The 26,673-nt window shown below is 49.2% G+C and overlaps 1 protein-coding gene across 3 annotated transcripts in view; it reads right to left on the reverse strand.

The window, feature by feature from the left end:
* LOC309345826 (retroviral integration site protein Fli-1 homolog) overlaps positions 1-25,855 on the reverse strand; it is a 35,014-nt gene extending 9,159 nt beyond the window's left edge. For 2 of the 3 annotated variants that reach the window (XM_081869246.1, XM_081869244.1), the window contains exons 1-2: positions 25,708-25,853; positions 2,576-2,781 (exon numbers count right to left, since the gene is read on the reverse strand). In XM_081869246.1, the coding sequence (XP_081725372.1) occupies positions 2,576-2,781; positions 25,708-25,725 (224 nt within the window). In that variant the 5' untranslated portion in view covers positions 25,726-25,853. Of the gene's footprint in view, positions 1-2,575; positions 2,782-25,707 lie in introns of all 3 variants that reach the window. The other variant, XM_081869245.1, reaches the window with a different exon arrangement.
* Between the last annotated feature and the right edge of the window lie 818 nt (positions 25,856-26,673).

Raw genomic sequence — 26,673 nt, forward strand, 5'->3', positions numbered from 1 at the left:
CATTTCCGAGCACAATTCAAAGTGTTGGTGCTGACCCTAAACAGCCTCAGTCCAGTATATCTGAAGGAGCGTCTCCACCCCCATCATTCTGCCCAGACACTGAGGTCCAGTGCTGAGGGCCTTCTGGTGGTTCCCTCACTGCGAGAAGTCAAGTTACAGGGAACCAGGCAGAGGGCCTTCTCGGTAGTGGCACCCGCCCTGTGGAATGCCCTCCCACCAGATGTCAAAGAGAACAACAACTATTAGACTTTTAGAAGACATCTGAAGGCAGCCCTGTTTAGGAAAGCTTTTAATGTTTGATGCATTACGATATTTTAATATTTTGTTGGAAGCCGCACAGAGTGGCTGGGGGAGCCCAGCCAGATGGGCGGGGTATAAATAATAAATTATTATTATTATTATTATTATTATTATTATTATTATTATTATTAAGAAAATCTCCACACAGTGGTGAGAAAACAAAGAGTGTTTATTGCTAGCAATAATGGCTCAGTGGGATCACTCTCCAAAAGCTGAGCAAAGCCCCGAAAAGGTGGGGCCTTCTTAATATACATAGCTGTTATCCATTAAAGCATAAACTTCCTTCAATCTAAAGTTACAACACAATACAAATTATACCATGTATGGTCTTTCCTTAATTACATATTCATTAGGCAAGGAACCTCTCTCTCTAAGCAGCCCCTCCTGCACGTGGTCTCTTTGCATTCCTTTCTACCTGAGCGGGGTTAGGACATTTGAGCAGAGCACATCTCCTTGTCAAATGTAGACACTTAGGAATGTTGTTTACAACCTTGGGACTAAAGCTGCTCCTAGCACAAGATAAGGCACAAGCCTCTAGCCTGGCTAGTTAGCTGAGCTTACGGGTCTCTATGTACATCAATGACAGAGGCAGAAACCGTTCTGGACTCTGCGACCATCCTCTGAGGCCCTTCTTCATGTGCTGCCTCCTCCTCCTGAGCGTGGAAGCAAAAGAACAGGCTTTTTCTGTGGTGGGCTGTGGCGTCTTGGGTCAACATCCACACCATCAATTAAAAGCACTATGATACCACTTCAAAAAGCGGCGACTTCACCCCCAGAGAATTCTGGGAGCTGTAGTTTGTCTAGTAGCTGCTGAGAGTTGTTAGGAGTCTCCTATCCCCCTCACAGAGCTACGATTCCCAGCATTCCTTGAGAAGAGGGGTGGTTGTTAAGCCACTCTGGGAATTGTAGCTGTGTCCCTCCCTCGAGTTCACCTTCCTTTTGAGCAGGGCTTGAGCTGAGGTTTAGCCTCCTTTAGAAAGAAGTTGGGAAGCCCTGAACTACGCTAACCTCTTTTACACCAGATGCCCGTTGGCTGATGCAAATTCGCCTAATATAAACTGCTTGGCTGAAGGGGAAGTGAGTTGTTTCCTGTGGGTTTGAGAGCAGCCACAAGCTCCAGGGGAAGATACGTCCTGCAGCCAGTAAAGATGGTCTGAAAGGCTCAGGCGCTGCAGCAGGGTAGGGAATCACCCCGTCCTCACTGCAGCATGGTCCATTAAGAAGAATATTTATATGTATTCATTGCAAGGTGTTCAGAGTGGCATGTACCCTGGCTCCCTGGCCTCCTCATTTAATGCCAACAACCCTGTGAGGTAGGTTCGGCTGAGAGACAGGGCCATGGTTGAGTGGGAATTTGAACCCTGGTCTCCCTGGTCCTGGTTAGATCTGCCTATCGCCGGCCTCACTGCCGCCCACTCTGCCAGTCCCAATGGGCACCAGCCACCAATGGCCTGCCCTGCCTCTGTGCATCAGATCTTTGCAACGGCAGGGCGAACAAGCCCAAGAGCTTCAGAAGGGTTGCCAACTGACCAGGAATAATAATAATAATAATAATAATAATAATAATAAGAAGAAGAAGAAGAAGAAGAAGAAGAAGTCTGATTTGCTCTTTGCGCTTTAAACAGCAGCCTGGTTTGCAAGAAACAGGCAGGCAATATGGAGGTAAAAGGATCGCCTCTCAGTGCCTGCTCTTTATGTCCCTGTAAGCAATCTGTTCTTAGAGGCACAGCAGCAAGTTCTGAGCAAAATAGAAAGAAAAAGCAGCCTCTTCAGATAGAAAGAATGCGGAGATCTGGGTTAGGCGAGCTGTAGAGGCAGGGAATGCTAGGCTGCATACACAAAACACATTTAAAGCGCCTCCAAAGAATCCTGGAAACTCACAGAGCTACAATTCCCAGCACCCTTAACAAACTACAACTCCCAGGATTCTTTTTTGGGGGAGCATGCTTTGACTGGATGGCGTGTATGCAGTCCCTGTCAGCTGCGTATATGTTTTCTTCATCAAATACGTCAGCCAGTTTTCTCTTATCTCCCCCATGTTCCGTTTTCACTTGGTGCGAGGCCCATTTAGACTCTCATTCCCCACCCAGCAAGAAGCTGGTCAAGTAGTTCCCTTTCAATAGCAGTACTAAGCTGGGCGAAACCAATAGCCAAGGTTCCTGGGCCTTGAGCAGCCACATGATTACAAGAAAATTAGCCCTTCAAGCTTCCTCCCATGATGGCTGCTGGGAGAAAGGGAGATTTCTGCTAGCCAGCTCAAAGAAGTGCCACTGACCTGCTGGAGCAGTTGACCTGCTCATTCTCCTGCTTCACCACATGGCCTCTGCTGTTGGCCTGGGCTTGCCACTGGGGCTCCTCCAGACCGATGCCCTCCTTGCCACCGTAGTTGTCCACCGAAGGCAGCTCTGTCTTCAGGAGATGCGGGGTGCCAAAGGATGGGTCAAATATGGACTGGTCCTCGCTTACGACTGACAGCGCCTCCTGCAAGCGTGGGGGGGGGGGGAAGTGTACAAGCAAAGGATCAGGGTTTGGAAATCAGAGAAGAGGAACTTGCAAGCTCCAGCTCCCATCAGTCCCAGTCAGCAGGGCCACTGGTCAAGGAAGATGGCAGCTGTAGCTCTGCAACATCTGAAAGGGCCAAAGGTTCCCCAGTCCATGCAAAATGTCTGCTGGAGCACATGGGAGAACTCTGAGCTCCTTACAAGAATGGGGGAATGATTAATAATAACAATACTTATTATTATTATTCATAGTTCCCCAAACTCATGGCAACGTACAGTACAACAATAAAACAATCAAAGAAGCCAACCTAAACAGAACCATCAGAAAACAAGGATGAGAGAGAGACACACACACATTTGGAACTCTAAAGAAAACAAACCTATTAGGGTAAATTGGCTTTAAAAGCCCGAGTAGATGAAAGAGTTTTTAACAACACGCTTGAAGTCAAAACAATGCAATGACTGGGCCAAGCCTCTCTCATGAGACTGATCTCCGCAGTAATGCTGCCACTTCCAGTAATGTTAGGTTTCCAAAGAATTTGCCATCCCTCCCCTTTTCTGGGAATGAAAGAATGTCGGTGCCAGAGGCAGAAAAATCTAAACCCTATTGGTTAAAAGAAAGGACAATACTGTAATAAGCTAAGAAGGATGAACAAGTTCTGTTAAGTTGTGGGTTGACATAGCAGACGACACAGCGATTTCTCCAAGTAGCTCTTTATTTCGTAAGCTGGAATAGAACTGACTGCAAACAGCTCAGCCGGCCTGCTTTTATAGGCAGCCGGCTGTCAACATTGTAGCAACAACAGCCCAGAGTTCCCACCTAAAATAACTGACGTGGACCTGAGTGAAAACTATCTACAGACCTGAGTGAAAACTATATACAGTATCCCCCTGCTGGCCCAGGGTGAAACTTCACTACGTAACACCCCTCCCCACCGCGATAAGGCGTTAGTTACAATCGTAATGGTTTCCTTATATACAGCACTACGCGTAATGGTTCAATTAGGCACAAAAGCATATCGGTTACATTTCCCATACTTAGACCAACAGTGATACCTGTCCAACAACATAGTCCTTTAAATAAGTTGGGTGCTTGGGAACTCTGCCAGACCGCCGGGGACTGGTAGCCAAGTCCGGAGGGCCACACAGTTCTTGCTGATGCTGTGGTGCGACCCTAGGTGGCGTTGGAACCAACTCCCCTGGATCCGCTGCTGTGGGTGGAGCCTCCGCAAGTGGAGTGGTCTGAGTCTGTGGTAAGTCTGGCAGACCCTCTGAAGCGGCTCGGTTCGGCTCCACGCTGGCAGTTTGCGAGGGAGGTGTAGGTGGGGCCTCGCCATCTGTACGTGTCTCTTCTGGAGCCGCAAGCGCAGTTGGGGGCACCTCGGTAGTGTCCAAGTCCCCAACCCTGCGCCTAAGCTGGTCTATGTGCCGTCGCCACAAGCGTCCGTCTTCAAGTGCCACCTAGTACGAGCGAGGTCCAGTGACTCCCACTACTGTGGCTGGCACCCAAGGAATGTCCCCCACATAGTTCCGGGCAAAGACCTGGTTTCCGGGGACAAATGACCGTGGCGCGTTGGCACCGCCTGGGGGTTCAGCCACGGCAAAGTCCGGGTGTAGCCGGTCGAGCGGTGACCTGAGGCGGCGGCCCATAAGCAGTTCAGCAGGACTCCTCCCTGTGGCCGCATGAGGGGTGATATGTTGCACGAACAAGTATTCGGCGACCCGCTCATGCCAGTCTCCCCGGTCCAGGCGCGCCAGTGCCTCTTTTGCCGAGCGCACCATTCTTTCCGCTTGCCCGTTGCTGGATGGATGAAAGGGTGCCGTTAGGGCATGGTGGATGCCCAGTCCCAAAAGATACCGCTCAAACGTGCCTGACGTGAACTGCGGTCCGTTGTCAGAGACAAGGATATCAGGACACCCATGCGTGGCAAACAGGCCTCGCAGCACCCGGATGACAGCTTCGGTAGTGGTGGAGGGCATCAGGGCGACCTCCAGCCATTTGGAATAGGCGTCCACCACTACCATAAAGGTCCGGCCGTGAAAGGGGCCAGCCAGATCGATGTGCACCCTCGACCAGGGTGTCTTTGGCATCTCCCAGGTGTGTCCCTTAGCTGCCGGTGGTGCAGGCCTCGACTCTTGGCACGCTTGACAGGCGGACACCCAGGCAGTGATGGCATCGTCCATATTAGGGCACCAGACGTAACACCGAGCCAACGCCTTCATTTTGACAATTCCCGGGTGGCCAACGTGCAGAGCCTTCAGGACGCGCTGACGGAGTCCCTGGGGAATCACGACGCGGTCTCCCCACAGCAGACAGCCGCGATGAGCTGAGAGTTCATGTTGTCTGGTTGCGAAGGGCTGGAACTCTGATGCAAAAGGCCCTTGTGGCCACCCCCTCCACACCCAGTTGAGCACCCGGCTGATGGTGCGATCCTGGGCAGACGCGGAGGCCACAGTGGCAGCCGATACAGGCGCTGCCGGAAGATCCTCAATCAGAAGGAGCGATGAAGCTGGAGCCGGGTCTTCCACAAATGCTGGAAGAGGGCAACGGCTGAGGGCGTCGGCATGGCCCATCGATTTCCCCGGGCGATGGATGAGCCGGTAGTGGTAGGCAGCCAGGAAAACAGTCCATCGCAGCATGCGTGGCGAGAGGACCGGTGGAGTTGGACGATCACCGGCGAGGAGGCCCAGGAGTGGCTTGTGGTCAGTGATGAGGTCAAAAGTCCTGCCATAGAGGTATTCATGGAACCTCTTCACTCCAGCCACAAGTGCCAGTGCCTCCTTGTCGAGCTGGCTGTAATTCTGTTCCGTCGGAGATAGCGTCCTGGAAAAGTAGGCGAGCGGTGCTTCTCTTCCGTCTGGAAAACGGTGACTAAGGACAGCACCAATGCCAAAAGGTGAGGCGTCGCAGGCAAGGACCAGCGGCCTGGATTCACTGTACTGTACCAGCACACTGTCTGATGAAAGGAGAGCCTTGACCGCGTTGAAGGCCGCCGTCTCCCGATGACCCCAGGCCCAAGGCGTCTTAGTGCTAAGGAGTTGGTGAAGAGGCTCAGCCACTGTGGCTTTGTGGGGCAGGAACATGTTATAAAAGTTCAGCAGCCCCAGGAACGCCTGCAACTCCGTCTTGTTCTTTGGGGTGGGGGCCTGCTGGATAGCGTGTGTCAGGGTTTTAGGGAGAGAGGAGACAGAGAGCGAGGGCGAGGAGGAAGAGGACGACAACGAGCCGAGGTTGTCCCAAAGTCCGTCTAGCGAATCAGAGGATTCCCAGAAGGGAGCCCCCCTGGTCAGGCCAAGGGGCAATAGAGAGGGAATCAGTCAGAAAGAGGGGAACGAAGAGGGAATCCCCAGTGGGAGTGGCAAAGCGGGACCAGCTCCCCCGTCGGAACGGAGTGGAGGGGGGGGGGAGTTGCCAGTGTGTCAGAAAGAGCAGGACAGGAAGGAGGAAGGGGGAGGAGTTCGGAGCAAGACGTCCTGCCTGAAAGGGAGGAGTGTAGTACCGAGAGCAGCGTAACTGTAGAAAGGAAGGTCAGAGGCAACGTACGCGCGCCAAGTTCAAATATAGAGGCGCGCGGAAATGAGGAGAGCTCTGAGGAGGAGCCTGGTGCCAAAGCACGAAGGAGGGGGGAGCAGGCGGGAGAAGACTCAGCCTCTGGGGAGTCCCGGAAAGAGGGAAGACAGGGGGGCAGGAAGACCCTGCGGAAAAGGAAAGAGAGGAAAAGGTGGAGCAGTACAAGCCTCTTAAATTGGTGCAGGGGAGGGACGGACTCAGAGGGGACTTCTAACATCTAAGGGTAACAGATGCGGAGCCACGGAGTTGGGATGTAATGGCTACAATGATCTTCAATAAATCCTTTTGTACATAACTTGGACTGGACTTTGGTCTCTTGTGAGCTGGGACCTCGGGTGGCTCTGACAGCGTGGATCTTGGATGTGGTCGGGTGAAGGCCGGAGGCATCGATAAGATAGCCCAGGAACTCTACCTGTGGAACGGCGATCTGGCACTTCTCCCTCTTTACCTTGAGCCCGGCCTCTTGGAACCTGGTCAGCACGGCACGGAGGCGCTCGAACAGCTGCTGGTGTGAGTCTGCAGACACCAAGACGTCATCAAAATATGGTACCACGCCCGGAAGCCCTTGCAGGAGATTCTCCATAAGGCTTTGGAAGATGCCAGGAGCCACACTCACCCCGAACTGCAACCGGCGGCAACGGAATGCCCCCCGGTGGGTGACGATCGTCTGGGCTTCAGCAGTGGCATCATCGACTGGCAGTTGTTGATAGGCTTGGGCAAGGTCTAGCTTAGCGAAGACCTTACCCTCACCCAGGGAATGCAGCAGGTGTTGGACAACAGGAACCGGATAAGCGTGCTGCTGAAGTGCCTTGTTGATCGTGCACTTGTAGTCAGCGCAGATTCTCACCGACCCATCTGGCTTGACAGGCGTGACGATGGGGGTTTCCCACTTGGCATGGTCAACCGGCTCCAAAACTCCTTGGGCGATCAGTTTGTCCAGTTGTTCGTCCACCTTAGCCTTGAGAGCAAAGGGAACCCGGCGTGGCTTTAGCTTGATGGGGGCGACTTGTGGATCAAGGCTAAAGGAGAGGGGTGTACCTGTATATTGCCCCAAGGTGCCATCAAAAACCTCAGCAAAATCTTTGACCAGACCCTCAGTCTCTGCGTTAGAGATGCAGTTGATGCCGGTGACTTCCAGGCCGAGGGCATCAAACCAGTCTAGCCCTAGAAGGCTTGGCCGCTGACCTTCGACCACCACCAACCGGAGCAGGCCCGAAAAATCCTTGAAGGCGATCCGGAACCGGCCAACGTCTACCACGGGAATGTCGTTTCCCTGGTAGTCTCTCAGGTGTACGCGGTGAGAGTTGAGTTGCCTTTTGGACACTCTGGGTACCAGTCTTTTGATGGTGCTCCATGACACGATGGACAGGGCAGACCCGGTGTCGATCTCCATGTCACATGGAGCTCCTTCAATGAGCACCGTGACGTTCAGCTTGCGTCGCGTAGACGAGTCGGTTTGGCCAATCGTGGTTCCAGACGGGCAGCGGCAGTTGGTGAGAGCGAAACAACTTTCCTTGGCAGACTGGAGTGAAGACTTGGACTTGCGAGTCGATGAAGGGGGGGTGTCAGACGGAGCCGATCGGCAGACCTTAGCAATGTGGCCCCTTCTGGAACACTTCCTACAGATGGTGTCTCTGAATCGACACTTGGCACGGGAATGGTTGCCTCCGCAGCTGGCACATTCCGGTTGGCCCTTGGACTTCTGTTGGAACTTCCTGCGCTCCCGCTTTGTCTGGTGCACGTCATCGTCTTCACTGGAGGATGCCTCATCACTGCTGGCCTCTTCATGATGCACCGGAACTGGCTCCCTAGCAAGACGCGGGCTGCTGGACTTGCGGATCTCCTGGGCGGAGCGTTCAGCAGCTTCTGAGGCCACAGCCTCCTCAATGGCTTTCTGCAGCGTGAGGTCTGGCTTGGCAAGGAGACGCCGTTGCAGATGGATGTCCCGGACCCCGCAGACGATTCGATCCATCAGGGCATCGTCTAAGTCTCGGAACTCACAGTGCATTGCAGCCTGTCGCAGGGCGGTGGTGTAGTTGTTGATTGACTCCCCCTCTGCCTGGTTCCGGTGGTAGAACGCATGGCGGGCAGCAATCTTGGACGGCTTTGGTGCGTAGTGGTTGCGGAGCTTCTCTTGGATCGTGTCCCATGGTGATGCCTGGACTGCTTCCGGCGCAACCAATGCTCGGGCCGTCTCAAACACCTCAGGCCCACAGAGGCTGAGGAATAGCCCCCGCTTCCGATCCTTTGATACTGCTGTCAGCTCGTTGGCTTGGAGGTAGCAGTCGAACCGAGCGAGGTAGGAGTCCCATGATTCAGAGGCTGGCGCAAACGGCGGTAGAGGCACAAGTGAAGCCATGATTCCAATGCCGGCGTGAAGGGCGATGGATGGAACACAGTGCTCTTAGCCAGAACAGTCAGCCCTGAATTGGTTCTGTCCAGTGATTTCGCTCAGTGATTTCGCTCTGTGATTCAGCTCAGTGATTCAGCTCAGTTCAGAGGCTGGCCGCATCTGGCTGTGCTCTGATGTCCATCGATCCCATCCTCGTCGCCAGTGTTAAGTTGTGGGTTGACATAGCAGACGACACAGCAATTTCTCCAAGTAGCTCTTTATTTCGTAAGCTGGAATAGAACTGACTGCAAACAGCTCAGCCGGCCTGCTTTTATAGGCAGCCGGCTGTCAACATTGTAGCAACAACAGCCCAGAGTTCCCACCTAAAATAACTGACGTGGACCTGAGTGAAAATTATCTACAGACCTGAGTGAAAACTATATACAGTATCCCCCTGCTGGCCCAGGGTGAAACTTCACTACATAACAAGTTCGGTGCTCCCCAAAAGTACTGCAGGATTTGCAGCGGGGAGGACAAGGTTCCTGCCCCAGGAATTTCAGCAGGTATTGAAATCCTTTCTGCATGACTGTTCAAGGCACGGGAGCCCTGTTTTCTTTTGCATTTGGCCACCTCTATTTGCAGCCTGAGTCACTTCACTGGGCTGGTCCCAGAAGGAATGGAAACTGAGTACAGAGAGGGCTGGGATTAGGCAGGACTGAAACCAAAACATCAAACACTTCTGTCTCTCAAGTCCCAGTGGGCAAGCATAGGAAAGGCCTGATCCTGAGTCAGACCAGTGTGGTCCATCTACCTCAGAATTGTCTACACAGACAGCAGCTGGGGGGTTTCAGGCTGGGGTTATGCCCAGCCCTACCTGGGTACACCGGGGATTGAGCCTGGGACCTTTTGCAAAGCAGATGCTCTATGTCCCAGGTTGGTGGGGCTCCCTCCATGTATGCTGTTAGGGGAAATAGCTGTGCAAATATGTGTGCATTGGGAGAAACTTGCACTAATCATCTGCTTGCAATTTTTTCCAAGAAGAGATTTGGAAACTCATATTGAAATGTGGCAAAACGAACCTAAACCAGGGAAGATAAGAAAGTGCAGTTGACAAATTGATTCAACCCTAGTGCAGGGGGCGGGTCGTGTGCACCACAGATCTTGGTCCTCCAGAACTTTGCTGCCCACCGCTCCAGTATCTGCCGCCTTACCCTGCCTAATGATTGGGCCGGCTCTGTACGGTGGGTTCTGGTTTGGAAAAAGCAACAGGTAGGGATGTCAATGGCTGAGCTTTCCCAGGACTGCACAGCGAGGTTTCCACAAATCCCGGCCCTATCTCGACAATGGAATTCCCGGGCGATGACGCACCCCCAGCTCAGGAAACCGAGGGAGGAGGTTGCTCGCAATCAGCGCTGGAGCTCTTAAGTCCAGTCACGAAAGAAAACCAGCTCCCTCGGGGTTCCTGAGTCTAAACAGCCCGTGTGGTTCAATGGACAGAGCAATCATAGAATTGTAGAGTTGGAAGGGACCCCCAAGGCAGTGGTATAGCAAGGTCAGGTGGTACCCAGTGCAGAAAAATTCTTGTCACCATTTTATTTTTAAATTTTTTATTCGCCTGAAAAGATGGTTTGACTTCATTTCAAATTTTGGGGGGGGAGTTAGAGCCAGCGCACACCAAAGCCACAGAGTCTCTCACAGACGTTGAGGGCCGCACAGCATTTTGTCACCCCCCTCAGAGGTGACACAAGGGGAGGACCGCACCCACCTTGCTCTGCCCCTGCCCCAAAGACCATCTCTTCCAACCCCCTGCAATGCAGGAATCTCAACTACAGCTTCCATGACAGATGGCCATCCCACAACATAACGATTATCCGATCCTACATAAATAGACCCTGTCATGTGCAAGAGAACAAGGAGGTAAAATTCCGGCGGGTGTGACTTCAAGCTTCAGGGTGGGGGTAGTGTCTTTCAGTGGCGTAGCGTGGGTTGTCAGCACCCGGGGCAAGGCAAGTAATTTGCGCCCCCTAACCCATGGATTTGCGCCCCCTAACCCTACCCCCCAGATGTTGCGCCCGGTGCGGCCGGCCCCCCCCTGCACCCCCCACGCTACGCCACTGGTGTCTTTGAATGTTCTCCCATGAAAAAAAAAAAGGAAAAGGAAAACCAATAACTCCTGCCTGCTGTTGGGGAAAACAGGAGGTGGGGAGCACATTCAGGAGAAAGGTTTGAGCTCAGCTATCTTCCTGCTATGCTAAACCTTTACTTGCAGGGAGATTTAAAAAAGCCAAAACTAAAAGAATGGGAACATTGAAATACGCCATTCCCCTCCTGCAGAACAGTACAGGCCAGGCCTCATAGGCTCAAAATTTGTCTTGCAGGAGAGTTTGCATGAGGCGCCTGTTTCCCAACACCCAGCGCCAGGGTGCTGCTGCATGTTCCATCATGCACCAAAAGCAGAAGTCTTTGGGGGTGCTGAGCAGACATTTCTGCAGGCACCACTGGTGGGGAGATGGTATCATCCAATGCAGGGGGAAGAGAGCTGTGTGGTTTGCTTCTCTCCTGGCTCCTTCAGCAAACACATGCTTGCTGCCTCAAGCCCACAGAGCAAAGCTGCTGGGGCCTGGCAGATAAAATCACTTATACTAAAGCCGGGGGGGGGGGAGACGCTGCAACAAAATATTGCAGTGTAGAAAGCTCCTCTTCAGCATTCTAGCCAGGTGACCAGGCCTTTCTACAGCCCACTCCATTCTGTTCCCAATAGTCAGGTAGCATTTCATGCCCACTGAACTTGCTCAGTTCTCCATCGGTAGAGCATGAAACTCTTAATCTCAGGGTTGCAGGTTCGAGACCCACATTGGACAAAAGATTCCTACATTGCAGGAGGTTGGACTAGATGACCCTTCCAACTCTGCAGTTCTATGATTATATGGTACAATTTAGTCATTCAAAATGTGAAATAACATTGCATTGAAACTGAGCCTCAAAACCACTGTTTCTAGTTGTTTTTTAATTTGGTTAAAACTTGGGTTAATAAGGAATCCTGGTTCATATTAATCATGGTTAACAAAGCTCCTACTACTAACATGCTGTGCTGGAGCTGAAATGTCCACCTTTATACACAAGGTGTATAACGTTTTTGTTTTGTTTTTAAATTGCTTTTGTTTTTTATCTATGCCATTTTAAATTGTGATTGATATTAATGCTGTATTCTTAGTTTTAGATTTTATGATTTATGTGGAAATTGTTTTCCATTTGGTTGGGTACGTTTCGTTGTGTATTATTTATTATGACTTTTGTTGTGTTGGTCACTGTGTAGATCTTGTCATGTTGTATGCCGCCTTGAGCATTGTTTTAACTAGGGAAAGGCGGCATACAAATAAAACGATGATGATGATGATTCTGTGATCGATCCCCTCATATGATAGAGGAATCGTTGGGCTACTAGGGTGACAAGCCTCATTCTCAGGAAGATGAGAAGCCCACGCCGGACCTCCAGTACCATGCTAAATGGCAGGTAAGGCCATTTCATCATCGCCAGCTTGAAGGCACAATCAAAGTGAATCTGTGAAGGAAACACAGGTTGCCTACCAACTCACAGCATCCTTAACAAACTAGAGTTCCTTGGATTCTTTGGGGGAAGATAGTTTGAAGTGCTGTGATACTGCTCTACGTTCTGTTCCTATGAAATGAAAATTGTAGTACAATCAAACGCAATTCAAGAAATAAAAGAAGCAATAAAGAGACAATTTAAAATTGTACTGCATCTAGCACGGCATATTACAATTGCTGCAGCAGGCAGAAAAATTATTAAACCCATGGGAGCAAACCCCGTCCCCCCCCCTCCAGCAAAGAAACAGACAGCCAAACGAGGAATGACAGTCCTTCACAATGATGATAATAATAATAGTATTAAAAATAATGATATTGTCATATTATTTCTACCCCACCCATCTGCCTGGGTTGCCCCAGCAACTCTGGGCAGCTTTCAACATAATAAAAAACATAGCAAAACATCAAACATTAAAAACTTCCCAGTACAGAGCTGCCTAAGGAATGACCAGTGTCTCTTAGAAAAGAAACACAGAGAATCAGTAGCCTGTTAACTCTAGATGGGTCAGAATATTTCTCTTGGCGTTTCTCTCAGATCTTTCTCCTGTCACGTTTGGGGAAAGGAGGGGAGTCCTTGAGCAGACAATTCAGCAAAACAACTTTAACGTTTTCACACAGAAATTCCCATCGATATGGGCAGAGAATTTCAGACGAGGAGACTATAAGAATACAGTACTTAGATGAGAATGAGGCAGAGGTTTTGAACAGTTTTGGGGAAGTCCAGCAAGAGGTATATAACAGTGGGGAGCAGAAAGCGAAAGATGTTCAGTGAGCATTAACTATGTGGGGTTCCTGTACGTCTGGAATTTCCTGGACACAGCCAGAAGACTGCAGTCGGAAGCGGTGTCCGGGCGGAAACCGCTAAAATGTTTAGGAAAACCTGGACATATGTCAACCCATGTTGGCAGTGTCGTTTTGGGCAATTTCCCTTTAAAATAGCTCAAAAACTATATTATCGTTTGTCTTTTTGCCAACAAAGCTCAACAACTTTGCCAAAAAAAGTTTAACAACTTTCGTGTCCGGATTTTCACTTTTTGAAATCTGGCAATCCTAATATACTAGGACTGTTACTATTATTGTTGTTGTTGTTGTTGTTGTTACACAGTGTCAAAGAATTCAAAATTAGGCTGCTATAAATCTTATCTGGAGTCATATTACACAACTTCTGAAATCATTATACTGGCTGCCTATTTACTTCTGAGTCCAGGGCAAGGTGCTGGCACCTACCTTTCAAGCCCTAAACAGCTTAGCAGAGAAGTACCTAAAGAAAATGCTTCCTCCCGTCTCCACCTGCCTGTGCATTAAAGATTTGTAGATGAGACTCTTAGGTTATACTGAGTCAAACACTGGTCCTGCTTGCGCAGTATTGTCTAACACAGCCTGGCAGCAGTTCTCCGGGGTTCCAGACAAGACACTTTCTCCCAGCCTTAAGTGCAGATGTGGGGATTGAATCTGGGACCTCCTGCATGCCCAAAAGATGTTCTACCATTCACCCTGTCCGGCTCCTCCTCCTCCTCCTCCTGAGTCTCAGTGTTGCCTTTGTGTAACTCAGGAGGGAGGAGATGGGGTCAAAGCTAGAAGTCCTTTGCTCTGCCTGCCGTTGGCTCTGGCTCCAAGTAGTGCTGGGGCTCACTGCCTTCTGCCCCATCAGCTGCAATGGGCACCAGCCACCACAGCACAAGGACAAAAGATCTCTCCTCTTGTTGCCCCCCAGTGACCAGCATTCAGGGGCATGCTGTCCTGCACAAACTGGGAGCATGAACAAAGAGATGGGCACAAGGAGAAGGTGCTGCTGTACCTTTAATTAAGTGACTAGCAGAGAGGATTTCAGCAGGTGTCATGCAAACCATACCTGCTGGAATTTCTTTTCTGTGCAATTAGTAAAATGGAGAGGAACCTGCCCTCTTTGGCCCTGGGTCACCCAATGCAACCCTTTGCAGCACATCCTGCGGCTGTGAAACTGAGTTGTGGTGGGCCAGCTGCAGAGAAGTTTGGCTACTATTACTGACTGATAATAGTCAGGAGCCCCCGGTAAGCTTCTGCAGATCCTTTGGGCCCCCCAGGACACAGACTGAAAGCTAGGGTTCCGGGAAAAGAAACCAGCAGCTCCTCCAAACTAGGGATGATTTGGAAATTGTCCCCATCCCAATTTATTCCTGGGTTTTGGGAGTTCCAAACTGCCTGTTTTGTTGTTCTCAAATGCCTTCAACAATTAGTTGTTCCTTAACAACAACAACAAAAAAGTTCAGTCATCGTACAGAGTACTGTTTGCAAACTACTGGCCACAGCTTTCACTTCCTACAGTTTCCCATTGGCCATCTGCACTACCTCGGCTTCTTGTTTTTTCTATTTTAACCATCTTGGTGTACTTCTGTGCACGATTGCATCAAGATTCTTTCGGTGCTGAGTTTCACGAATGCGTATCTTCACTGACTATCGTGACTACGGATCAAACTGAAAAAGCAGACTGGGCAGGACAGCACATAAAGTTGCATGAAGACACAGGAGTGCCTGTGTGTTGCCGAAACACTCTACAAAAATAACCTCGCTACAGCTGTGCATAGGACGACCCTGTAAAGGTTGCGCTTTCATTCTTGTTTCGTCCTTTGCTTGCAGTATTTGATCCCTGCAGATAGGCACTCTGGTGATCTGGAAGGGGGAACGAATTGGAGGAACTGACACAAACCGAGCATGACCTAGTTTCAGAAAAGAAAGCTCCTCTGCAGTACTTTTAATAGTTGCATAGAAGAGAGAATTTCATCAGATGTGCCTTGCATGAACATTTCAGCTACACCTGCTGACATTCTCTATTCCAGGCAAAGGCAAACTCGACCCTCCAGATGTTTTGGGACTACAATTCCCATCATCCCTGACCACTGGTCCTGTTAGCTAGGGATCGTGAGAGTTGTAGTCCCAAAACATCTGGAGGGCCAGGTTTGCCTATGCCTGCCTCTATTCTATGCAACTATGCCTTCCTTTGCATCCATCCACCCTGTTTCCAGAAAAGTACGATTTGGGATAAGGTATTTGGATGGAAAGGCAGGTACTCCTGCACCTTTAACAGTTATGTAGAAAAGATAAGCCCAGGACATACTATGCCTGCTGAACTCTCCTTTTTTTTTTTACACAAATTAACAGTGCAGGTATCTGTGTCCTCTTATGCATTACCTTAGAATTTAATTTTAGAAACTCTTCTATTTAAACTAGAATGCGGAAAGGGAGAAATGGAGGACAGAACGTACAAGAAAAGCAATACAGGAATGGAGTGCAGAATCTTCCCATGAAATGAAGCAATATATAGACACACCAAACACTTGCCTAATATGTCAAGTGGCCAGTTTTGAGCCAGACCCTGATGCGCCTGTCCCTTAAATAATTCACTCTGCAACAATGAACCACCACCATTCAGTGTTTCATTTCCATGCCTGAACAGCTTCACACGCTCAGTTCTACAAATCACAACTTCTGTTAAAAGTACTGAAGCAGAATGGACTGGTGTTTTTCCAGGTTACTGTCAATCATCCTGGCCTGGTTTGATGAGAAAACCAAGCAAGCTGACCATCAAAGACTTCTGTCCACTAGATAATTACACTGTGTGTCTTTTGACACAAAGAGACTCAAATAAATGGTAAAGGGAACAGAAGTGGATCAGGGCTGTGACATGGGAAAGGGGCTTTAATTTCCCACTCTAATCCCAATGAAAATCTCCCCCACCACCATGGTGGAAAGGTAAAGGGCCCCTGACAGTTACGGTAAGTCCAGTCACAGACGACTCTGGGGTTGCGGCACTCACCTCGCTTTACAGGCCAATGGAGCCAGCGTGTGTCCGCAAAGAGTTTTTCCGGGTCATGTAGTCAGCCTGACTAAGCCGCTTCTGGTGAAGCCAGAGCAGCGCATGGAAAAACCATTTACCTTCCTGCTGAAGCAGTACCTATTTATCTACTTGCACTTTTTTGGCGTACTTTCGAACTGCTAGGTTAGCAAGAGCTGGGACCGTCGCGGGGATTCGAACTGCCAACCTTCTGATTAGCAAGCCCAAGAGGCTCAGTGGTTTAGACCACAGCTCCACCCACGTCCCACCATGGTACTCAGATGCAAAAAAGGGATGTGTGCACTTTTAATAATTGTGTAGAGGATATAATTTTAGCAGCTGTAGCTTGCATGGCAGGCCACACCAGGTGACATTCCCCCTTCTCCTGATACTCCCTCAAGGTGCAAGACCTCTTTGTCACCTGTGCCTCCTTATACTGAATGAGACAGCTGCTTAAGAAATAATTGTTTTACTTGGCCCTACATGTTTGATATGTGTAACTGTTTCTCTTCTGCTGCAATTTGCCTTCTGCTAAAATCCATGTTATTCGTCTCACCGTCCTCTGTAGCAAAAGTATGTAAGTTCTGCAATTAATTACAAAAATTACACTGTCGTTACGTTATTCTACCCTGTTCATTTCAATGCAAAGGAAACACAATGTCAAATGGGAGAAAGTAATCAGCTACATATTGTATGCAGACTGAAGGCAGCCACTGTCTTAACCTGTTTTTAATCACTTTAGTTGTTTTAACTGTTTTTAATTTGTGGGGTTTTTATTGCTGTCGTAGGTGTTGTTAGTTTTCACCTAGGGAAGGGAGTTTTGTCTGGGAGGAGAGGAACCCTTGGGTCTACGGCTGCTGTTGCTAAATGCCAGGTTGACTCTGAGTAAGACCCCCTCACCTATGATCTGATTATGGGTGGGGAGGCCAATCTGATTTGTATCCCTGATCCCTTGGTGGATGATGAACAGGGTGGAGTTGGTCTCACCCAGCTGTGCCCACCTCGATACTCAGGGCCGCATCAGGGCAGACTTGAGGATCAGGAAAGGGGAGTTGCTGTGGTCTATATAATTTTTCTCCAGGTTTTTCCGGGGGGATCTAGAGTGTGTGTTCCTGACACTGGGCAATCAAACAGATTAGGGATTCTCATGGTTTGCAGCCTGCCTCGCTGCCCTGCAGTCTTCTGGCCTGAGATGACCAAGGAATTGGGGCCATCCAATATTGTCTGCACTGGCTGGCAGCAGCTCTCCAGGGTTTGAGACCAAGAACTATCCCATCCCTGCCAGGAGACACTGGGGGCTGAACCAGAGATAATTTGCCTGCAAAGCAGATGCTCTCCCACTGAGCTACGGCCCTTCCTCATATTGTATCTCTTTTTACAATTGCTGAAAGGAGTGCAATTGATTAGTCAGCTGCTTTTTGAAAGATAGTCAGTGTAAGATAAGGATCCTAACTCTGAAGAACTGATGAGCTAAGATTAGACAAAGATTGCTAAAACGCAGCAAAACACACACACACACACACACACACGGAGAGCGCAAAGCAACTAGAATGAAAAATAACATTTAGAGACTGTGGACCAAACTACTGCAGCCAATGGAGGCTGGCCCATTAATGTAAATGGAGCAATACTCCACCAAACTCACTTTACCCTCAGCCAAATCCCGTATGCCTGCTGTCTTTAGCCACAAGCACACCATACATTTAAGGCACCATAATACCACTTTAAATAGCCATAGCTTCCCCCAAAGAACCATGGGAGCTGTAGTTTGTTAAGGGTGATGAGAGTTGTTTAGGAGACTACAATTCCCTTCACAGAGCTACAGTTCCCAGACTGGTTTAACGATCAACCCCCTTTCCCAGGGAACTCTGGGAATTGTAGCTCTGTGAGGGGACTAGAGGTCCCTTAGCGACTCTTCAGCATTCTTAACAAACTACAGTTCCCAGGAGTCTTTGGGGGAAAGCCATGACTTTAAAAGTGTATGATGCTGTTTTAAATAAAGTGTTGCAAAATTGGCACTGCCCCTACTCTCTGCCAAGCGATAGCACAATTCCAGGGCACTCCAGGTGCTCACCCAGGGTTTGTGATCGTTTGGAGAACTGACGACGCGGCATAGCCTATCACAGCTTTAAGAAATGTGATTTATTCACATATGTACACCTCCAGCCTGCATAGAGGGAGTCCAGATCTTACAGCAAGGTCATTTAAAGAAGGACTTGTCCCCCACAGGGGTGCAGCACTGCAGTCAAAGGCATCTCTCTTTGCTTGCTAAGTTGTTTCTCAGTCTTTTTTCTCCTTTCTTCTTTCCAGCACACCTTGTTAAAGACTTTGTTTCCCTGTTGCCCAGTTACCCTGGCAACCTTCTCTCTGCCCAGGTCCAAGACTCCTCTGAGATGGCCCATCAACACATATTGTCATAGTTACAGGTAGGTAGCCGTGCTGGTCTGCCATAGTCGAAACAAAATAAAAAAATTCCTTCCAGTAGCACCTTAGAGACCAACTAAGTTTGTTATTGGTATGAGCTTTCGTGTGCATGCACACTTCTTCAGATAACATATTGTCATGTCAATGCCTCTATTTCAGGTGAGGCCCCGACTTTTGGAAAGAAAGCCCGGTCTCTATTTTTCCATTGACTTGTAATCTCTCCTTCAATAATTCAAACAACAAGTTAATGCAGATGGGGCCACAGTGTTGACTGAGGTAAAGAGCAAATGAGGAGGTGAAGTCTAGGAGCCAAAGCAAATTACCGTATTTTCCGGCGTATAAGACGACTGGGTGTATAAGACGACCCCCCAACTTTTCCAGTTAAAATATAGCGTTTGGGATATACTCGCCGTATAAGGCTACCCCTCTTCCAACGCACACCAAATATATATTTTTTAAAAAACAGTCTCCAGTCCGGCTTGGAAATCCGCTCCACTTCCCAGTGGCCGGGGGGTTCTGGGGCCAATTTTCAAGCGTATTTCTGCTTCATCTAGAGAGCTTGGTGTCCTCTAATTTAATTTGCTGTCCTTTTATCCTTTGGTGGGGAGTTGCTGCAGGAGCTGTTGCTGTAGCTGGCGTATAAGACAACCCCCGACTTTTGAGAAGATTTTCCTGGGTTAAAAAGTAGTCTTATACGCCAGAAAATACAGTAAGTGGTCTTGCATCTGAGGTGGTGTTGCCATCAGCAAGGACTGCCTTTGCCAACCTGGTTTACTGAGCATTCACCCTGATCTGCTTGCACAAAGTTGAACAATGCCCGCTCTCCCTTGAGCAGTTGCTTGAATTTTTTTCCACGGGGAGGTTATTTGTTTACATGGCGCTTCGACATCTTCCCATCCAATGACTGCTGTCCAATACTTTTGGGCGCTTTTCCTTGTCAAAAAAGTATGGCTTTTAAAAAAAGGGTGGGTTGTGTTGCCAGAGCACTCTAACCCTCTGTAAATGAGCTAAAACTTCTGTTTAGCAATTGAATCCCTCTTGCACAGTAGTGACAGTCCAGAGGCGAACTTGGGCTGCAAACTCCCATCAGCCACAGCGGCTAGGAGAGTTGTAGTCCAAAACATCCTGAAGGCCACAGGCTGAGAAAAGTTGCTTTAATTTGTAGGCCACCATTTCTAAAGGGTGCTTCAGTGGGCAGGAGGAGGAAACAATTGCGGCTGGCCCCTCTGTTGTCACAACAGCAGCTCAGCCTCGCAGGGATTTGTACGATTGCCGGGTTCAGGGAAGAAGAAAGAAGGGCGTTGGTTGCTTAGCAACCTTTACATATTTATCCAATATCCTAGATTACGGGGGGTGGGAACCTTATTCGGCCCATATTTCCTTTGGGGGGGCAGCTTTGGGTGGAGTGGGGGGTGCCATGTGGCAGAGGTGGGCAGGGCCAGAGGGAAAAGTGGGCAGAGCAATTAATTTAAATATAATATTTGTATGGTAAAGTAATTTCTACACCCACACCCACCCGCTCAATCTTCCATCCAGGCAAGCAAAAGGCATTGTCAGAGTTCGACAAATTCCAGCCAGGCAAAAACACTCAAGAAGGGTGCAAGGCAGGGCTGGTGAGGGCCTGAGGAGAGTCCCAAGGGCCAAACAAAGAGGTTGGGAGGGCCATCAGATGTCAAGGAAATAAACAACTACTATATCTGACTTTTAGAAGACATCTGAAGGCAGCCCTGTATAGGGTAGTTTTGAATATTTGATGTTTTACTGTGCTTAATGTTTTCAATTTGTTGGAAGCCATCCAGAGTGGCAGCGGCAACCCAGTCAGATGGGCATATAAATTTAATAATAATAATAATAATAATAATAATAATAATAATAATAATAATAATATAGCTCCCAGGCCTGAAGTTCCCCACCCTCTTAGAATAAGCAACTTTCCAATTGTTTTTAATTTTTTATCTGATCCCAAGGGATCAGAGCCTGTCTCCCCTCCCCACCCCCCTTCATGGCAAAAAGCATAATATCAGTGGCAAATTGGTTTTTCTCTTTTTAAAAAATCTGATTTTTACATGGAAAAAACAAGAACCCCAACCTGTCTAAACACCCAAACCCATGAAACCCTGGGCAAATCTTAGTAAAGCTGCAGTTGCCAGAACCGATGGTGATGAACAGCAGCCCAGTTGCAGAACAAATAACCAGATAATATTGGGGGGTGGGGTGGGCTAGATTGGCATTGCCGGGCACTTGCTGAGGACCATGTTCCCAATCCCTGGAATGCCCTGCTGCTCTCAATGCTCACTGTTGCTGCACGTTTAGCTGTTCTCTCCAAGCAAGCCAGCAATGAGAGGGGTGAAGAGGAGCAGCAATCGCCTCTCTGCATGCCTTGTGATTTCCTTTTGGCCGGGGTGTGTGAACTGGGCTCAGAGGGAGAGGCGAGGGGATGGCGGCTGCACTGCAGGAGGTTAGGGGGACATTGAGAGCATCTTGCCCAGGGGTATTCCAAAACCTAGAACCAGCCCTGGAGGAGGTGGAGACTTGTGAGGTATGCATGTGTAGGACTGGCGCCAAGGCCCAGCATGGTGGGGCATCCGCCGAGAGCCCACAACCCCACAGGTGCCCCATGGATAATAGCTCCCTGGACCTGATGTAACTAGGAGGTAGACTCACTTAGGGAGGTGTGCCCAGGCAAGGCATGGCCAAAAACTTGTAGGTGGTGCTGCAAGTGTGTGTGTGTGTGTAAGACTAGGAACACAGAAAGCTCCCTTGTGTTGTGTCAGAACCATTGGTCCATCTCTCTCACTGTTGTTGCACGAAAACCCCAATCTCCGAGCGGTGCGACATTTCAGGGGTCCCGGGACTGAGGCGCAGCGGGGACCGTGGTGCCTTCAGGATATATGGCCTATTTACACATACAGCCTGAGCTGGAAGGGTTCACAGCATGAACACCCCCAAAGAGTCTTGCTTCTCCCACTGCCGCAGCCTTGGATTCAAACAGAAATCAAACATTGCTCTCTGATTCTTTCTACAGCGTGCTGCTCTACTTGTAGTTGACATCACAGCCCCCAAAACTCTATTCCAGACTCTGGCTTTTGTCTGTTGTTGTCTCACACCAAGCCCCTTAATCCGTTGTTCTCCTAATTGCCCATCACCTAGGCAATCGCCTCAACACAGGAAACTAGCCTGGCTTATAAAACTTGCTGGATCCAGGCGTTCAGAAAGCTAGAGAGACTTGATTGGATTTTAACACTTGCTGGATCTAGGGCAATAGTTCCCAAACTCCCCACCCCACCCGAGATCACTTGGAAATTGCCGAGGGTCTTCGTGGGCCAGTTACAGTTTATCTGCCTGCTGCAGCAACTGTAATGTGCTGGAGTAAACGCTGTGTGACTTTTAATTGTCTTTTTTACGGAGACACCACAGACTACCTGAATAAAAGTTTGTGGACTGCCGGACCACAGTTTGGGAACCCCTGATCTAGGCTTTAGAGGGGTTTCTGGCACCCTCAAACTCCTAGCAGTGTTGTCAAAGTGTAGAAACAGCAAGCCTAGATTCTGCGCTGCACAAAAACCAGCGTGTGTCGTTGAAACGTGAGGCGGTCTGGCTGGTGTGGTTGTGATGATGGTGGCGATTGCGGGGCGGGCAGGCAGGCAGGCAGGGGGTGGGGTGTAAGGGTGTGTGTGACAATCATGGTAGCTCGATGTTGCTGGTGGGACAGCTAACACAGGAAGCAAAGGCAGGAAGTCTGAGGCCGCAAAGCCGGAAGCCTCTGCTGTTGCTGATAAGGCCTGCCTGATGGGGACCCGAGGCTCAGAACTGCCCTGCAAGCCAGGGGGGCTTTAAATAGCTCTCCTATCTTCTGTAATAAAGGATGGAGCTGGAGGGCAGGGGGGAGCGGTGGAGGCACAGCTTCCTGTTTGGCTACCGAAATCCCGAATATTGGAGGAGAGGGGGTGCTGTTACTTCTAGGCCTCCCTTCCCCCAGCTATTGTTTTCTCTTATATCGGGTAAATGTACACATGCTGAACCCGCTGGGATCCTTACCACATAAACAGCAACATGCTCCTCTGGCAGTGCCCTGCCCCCCCCCCCAAGTTAACAGGTTGTGGGTTTGTTTTTGCTTTTTAAAGATCTGATCTAGAATGATAAAAGAGAACTGTTGTACCTTCCCACTCCAAATCAAGCATAGCATAGCAGCTTGCTAAAGGTTGCCAACGGACCAGCGTGAACTGGCCGTCTGTGGTATAGTTGAAATAAATTAAAATTGGGAACCCTTGTCTGCCATACATTTAAAGCACATGGCTCCCCCCCCCCCCCCCGCAAAATGTAGTCTGTTTCGGGTGTACCGGTAGTTTGTTAAGGCTGCTGGGAATTGTAGCTCTGTGAGGGGTAAGCTATTGTTCCCAGGATTTTGTCAGAGGAGCAAAGGGCTTTAAATGTGTGGTGCGTACCCAGCAGGGATCCAAGGTTCCTTTGTTTCTTTCTGGGTAGCGAGAAGCAAAAGTGTGTGCATCTCTATCCTTTATCACCTCTGTTATAGGAGACAGTGATCTAGACAGGCTTTGGGGTGTTATATACACCAGATCGCACCCTAGCACTCATTCTTAATTAATATGGGACAACTGCCCTCCAGCCTGGCTGCCTTACTTCCCCCTATACTGGTCCCTGGGACTTTTTTAACAGCTGCATCACGGGCTTCATCCAATAAATGCAGCCTTTCCCTATCCCTCCATGTGAGGAGAAAGCTTCTCCTGTTGGATTTCTGCCTGACATACACCTGTTGAAGGCAGCCTGAGAGATCTAGCATGGCAAAGTGATTAGAGCGTCACACCAAGAGCTGTTCAAATCCCTACCCAGCACACTGAGTGACCTTGGGCCAGTCTTTCTCAAGGCCTAACCTACCTCACAGGGTTCTTGTGAGCTTTAAATGGGGAACCACATACACCAGCTTGAGCTATTTGATGGAAAGTTGAGACATAAATGTCATCATAAAATAAACAAAGAAACCAGCCAAATATTAGTCTCCCAAAATCTGGAAGAAAGCGAAGAGGGAGTAAAGCGAAGACATAGCAGCTTGACTAGTGAACCCATGGTTTAGCAGAAGTTTCGGTTTCTAGGTGATAGCTATACAGGTGTCGCCATTTCTACCTGTAGGACCTCAAGGTGTTGCTGGACTACAACCCCCATCATCCCTGGCCCCGGGGCTGATGGGAGTTGGAGTCCATCAACTGTATGGAGAGCCACAGGTTTCCCACTGCTTTGTTTAACTGAAGTTTGGCATAGGCAAATTAAGCATGCAGAATTTCCCCCGTGGTTTTGTGTAGGTCAAGATGCTTCTAAAAGCACAGGGGCAGAGTCAGTAAAAGGGAAAACAAGTTGTGAGCTTGACCCATGAATCGTGCTCTTTACCAAATATTCTGGCCTACCACTAGGACTCTACCTGAAAATGCTCCCTTGGCACCAGTGCTTATACTTTCCCTGTTTGAAAACATTTCATATTTAATAGATGATCCCTGAGGCCATTCTTTCTCTGTGCCTCTTAACAGCAGCTTGATCCAGAGACCTTAGCAGGTGAACACTTTTATTTCCTGCTTGCTTCAGCCAATCAAGAAACAGGAGCAAGGAATTGGGTCCTCTTTTTTCCCCTCCCTGGTCAGTTAGCGACACCATTTAAAATCCTAAAAAATAAAATTGTACCCTAAGCTTTTTAAAAAACCCCAAAATAGATCCACCCTTTCAATGGCCACAGATTGTTTCCTACGGAACTCTCATCAAACATCGCAAAGATAGTCGCCTTAGAAGAGGAGTGAGATGCCTCTACTCAAGACATGTAAATTAACTTGCATTTCAAACTACAACATTCCCAGAGGGCTCTTGGGACAGATGCAAAGTCAGCGCCATTGGCTCCAGGGTTTTGTAAAGCAAGACATCAGGCTCAGTGGCCTCTTTAACCTGGAAGAGGCAGGGTGGCGGCGTACTAACTGAATATTTGCTGAAACTGTCTCAACAACACAAAGCAGTGAATAATGTCAAAGGGAAACTGCCGGTGCTGACCTTGTCAGAGTCTGGGTCCAAGTTCAAGAGGTGCCCAATCTTACTTCCACCCTGCCAGGTTCCAGCCCTAACAAAAATGGCTCAGTGTTCCTTGTTTTTGAAAACTAGAGCAGTCCGGTACTAATCTACAACCCAGCCCAAACACAGAATGTCCCCCTCACCAATAGAGACAGCAATGCCAAACCAAAAATGACTACAAATCTTTCAAGAGCTTCATTTCTCTCTCTCCTCTTTTAAATACATGCCTTTTGGGTGGTTGGAGAAACACAAGCCATGCACATTCAGTCTCAAACAACCTGAAAGGGTTCAAACCAAATCAAAAGATCCGCCGGTTTTGCCAAGAACACACCCATGGTGGACAAAAGCACATCTTAATGTGACAGGGTTGTGAATGGAAGTGGATGCTTAGAGAAAGAATTTGCAAAGCCCTAAAAGCATCCATGGACCTGCGTGAATATGCGGTTGAAAGGAAAATTTAAAAATTAAAAGATCACGGAGAAAGGTAAAGTCGGGAAAGGCAAACCAGTGTACAAGCTGATAACACCTGAAATGCAAAAGGAAAAATGAACTGACCTTTTATGAAGAGGAGTACCTCCAGTTTTTTTGGGGGGGAGGCTGAAGCACCCCAAAACTTGGACTCCATCCCTGAAATTCTTGGGGTTTGGCAGGCCAGTACAGGCACCCCTGTAGGAATATCCTCTTCCTGCTGTCACCATGATGATATGGCGGAGAGGACTGTCTCCACGCATGACAGTTTTTTGTGGGGGGTCCCCCATTTCACCCCCATCTTCTATCTCTCGGCCGGTCAGGCCGTGCAGTAGAAGGGAACTCTCCCATTCAGAGCTCAAGGCGTCTCTTGTGGTGGTTTGGTTTGGGTTTTTTAAAAGCTCAGAGACATCAACCGCCGCGAAAGGGAAGGAAGAGGAAATTTTTTTGTACCAGAAGGAAAGAGCGGAGGGGGCCCCTGTTTCTGGAGCCGGGTGTGTATGAGAAAGAGAGAGAGAGAGAGAGAGGAACTGAACCAGAGACCAGCTTGGTGCAAGCCTGAGACAGAGAAGGGGGCCAGGGAGACAGCTGCTGACGAAGATGGAGGAACATCTCCAGAACTTACCTTGATGGTGCAATCCATGGCACGCCTGCCTGTACCTGCTGCTTCCCGCCTAGAGTTCCATGGGCGCTTGGCTCAGTTGCATTGGCAGGGGCTGATCTTGCACAGGGGGCCGGATGAACAGGGCTCGGGTGTGTGTGTGTGTGTATGTGTGTGTGTGTGTCTAATTTTGGGAAGTGAAGTCACACAAGCCGCTAGGGCTGGTTTCCTATTGGTGTGACCAAGCTTGCAAGCTCTGAAACTTTTTTTTTTTAATAGCATCAATTGGTTTGAGAGCCTTCTCTCTCTCTCTCTCTCTCTCTCTCTCTGTTCAAATTGCAAAGCGGGACAAGAAGTCGGGAGAACGGAGGCAGAAAGAAATGGGAGATTTCATTGGCGGGGAAACACAGCATGCGAAGAGGAAAAGAAGACCTCTTTCTACAACAGGACTGCCAGATTTTCAGAAAGGCCGTTTCGACGATTATTTGTTTATTGCAAGAAGGACCAAGAGGGAAGCTCCCAACAAAAACCAGGAAGACGGTTTCTTCTCTAAAAGCAGAGATGCACAAACTCATGTTCGAACTTAGTTTCTTGGATTGGAACACAGGAGACTGTTTTATATGGAGTCAGACGATTCAGCCATCCAGCTCAATATTGCCTGCACTGACTGGCAGCAGCTCTCCAAGGTCCCTGCCAGAAATCTCCCTCTGCCCTACGTGGAGGTGCTGGGGACTGAATGTGGGACCGTCTGCATGCAAAGCAGGGGCTCTGGCCCTGAGCCACAGTCCTTCCCAAAGAAGCCTGGTGCACACACCTGGAGCACTAACATCCCACCGCTGTAGAATCAGTAAGAGAACGGGCCAAATTTTGATAGGAACATAGCCTGACTCTGAGTCAGACGCTTGGTCCATCTAGCTCAGTACTGCCTACACTGGCTGGCAGCGGATCTCCAGGGTTTCAGGCAGGGGATATTCCCAACCCTATGTGGAG

Source organism: Podarcis erhardii, assembly GCF_964252035.2.
Source record: "Podarcis erhardii genome assembly, chromosome: 7".
In the NCBI taxonomy this organism is placed as follows: Eukaryota; Metazoa; Chordata; class Lepidosauria; order Squamata; family Lacertidae; genus Podarcis; species Podarcis erhardii.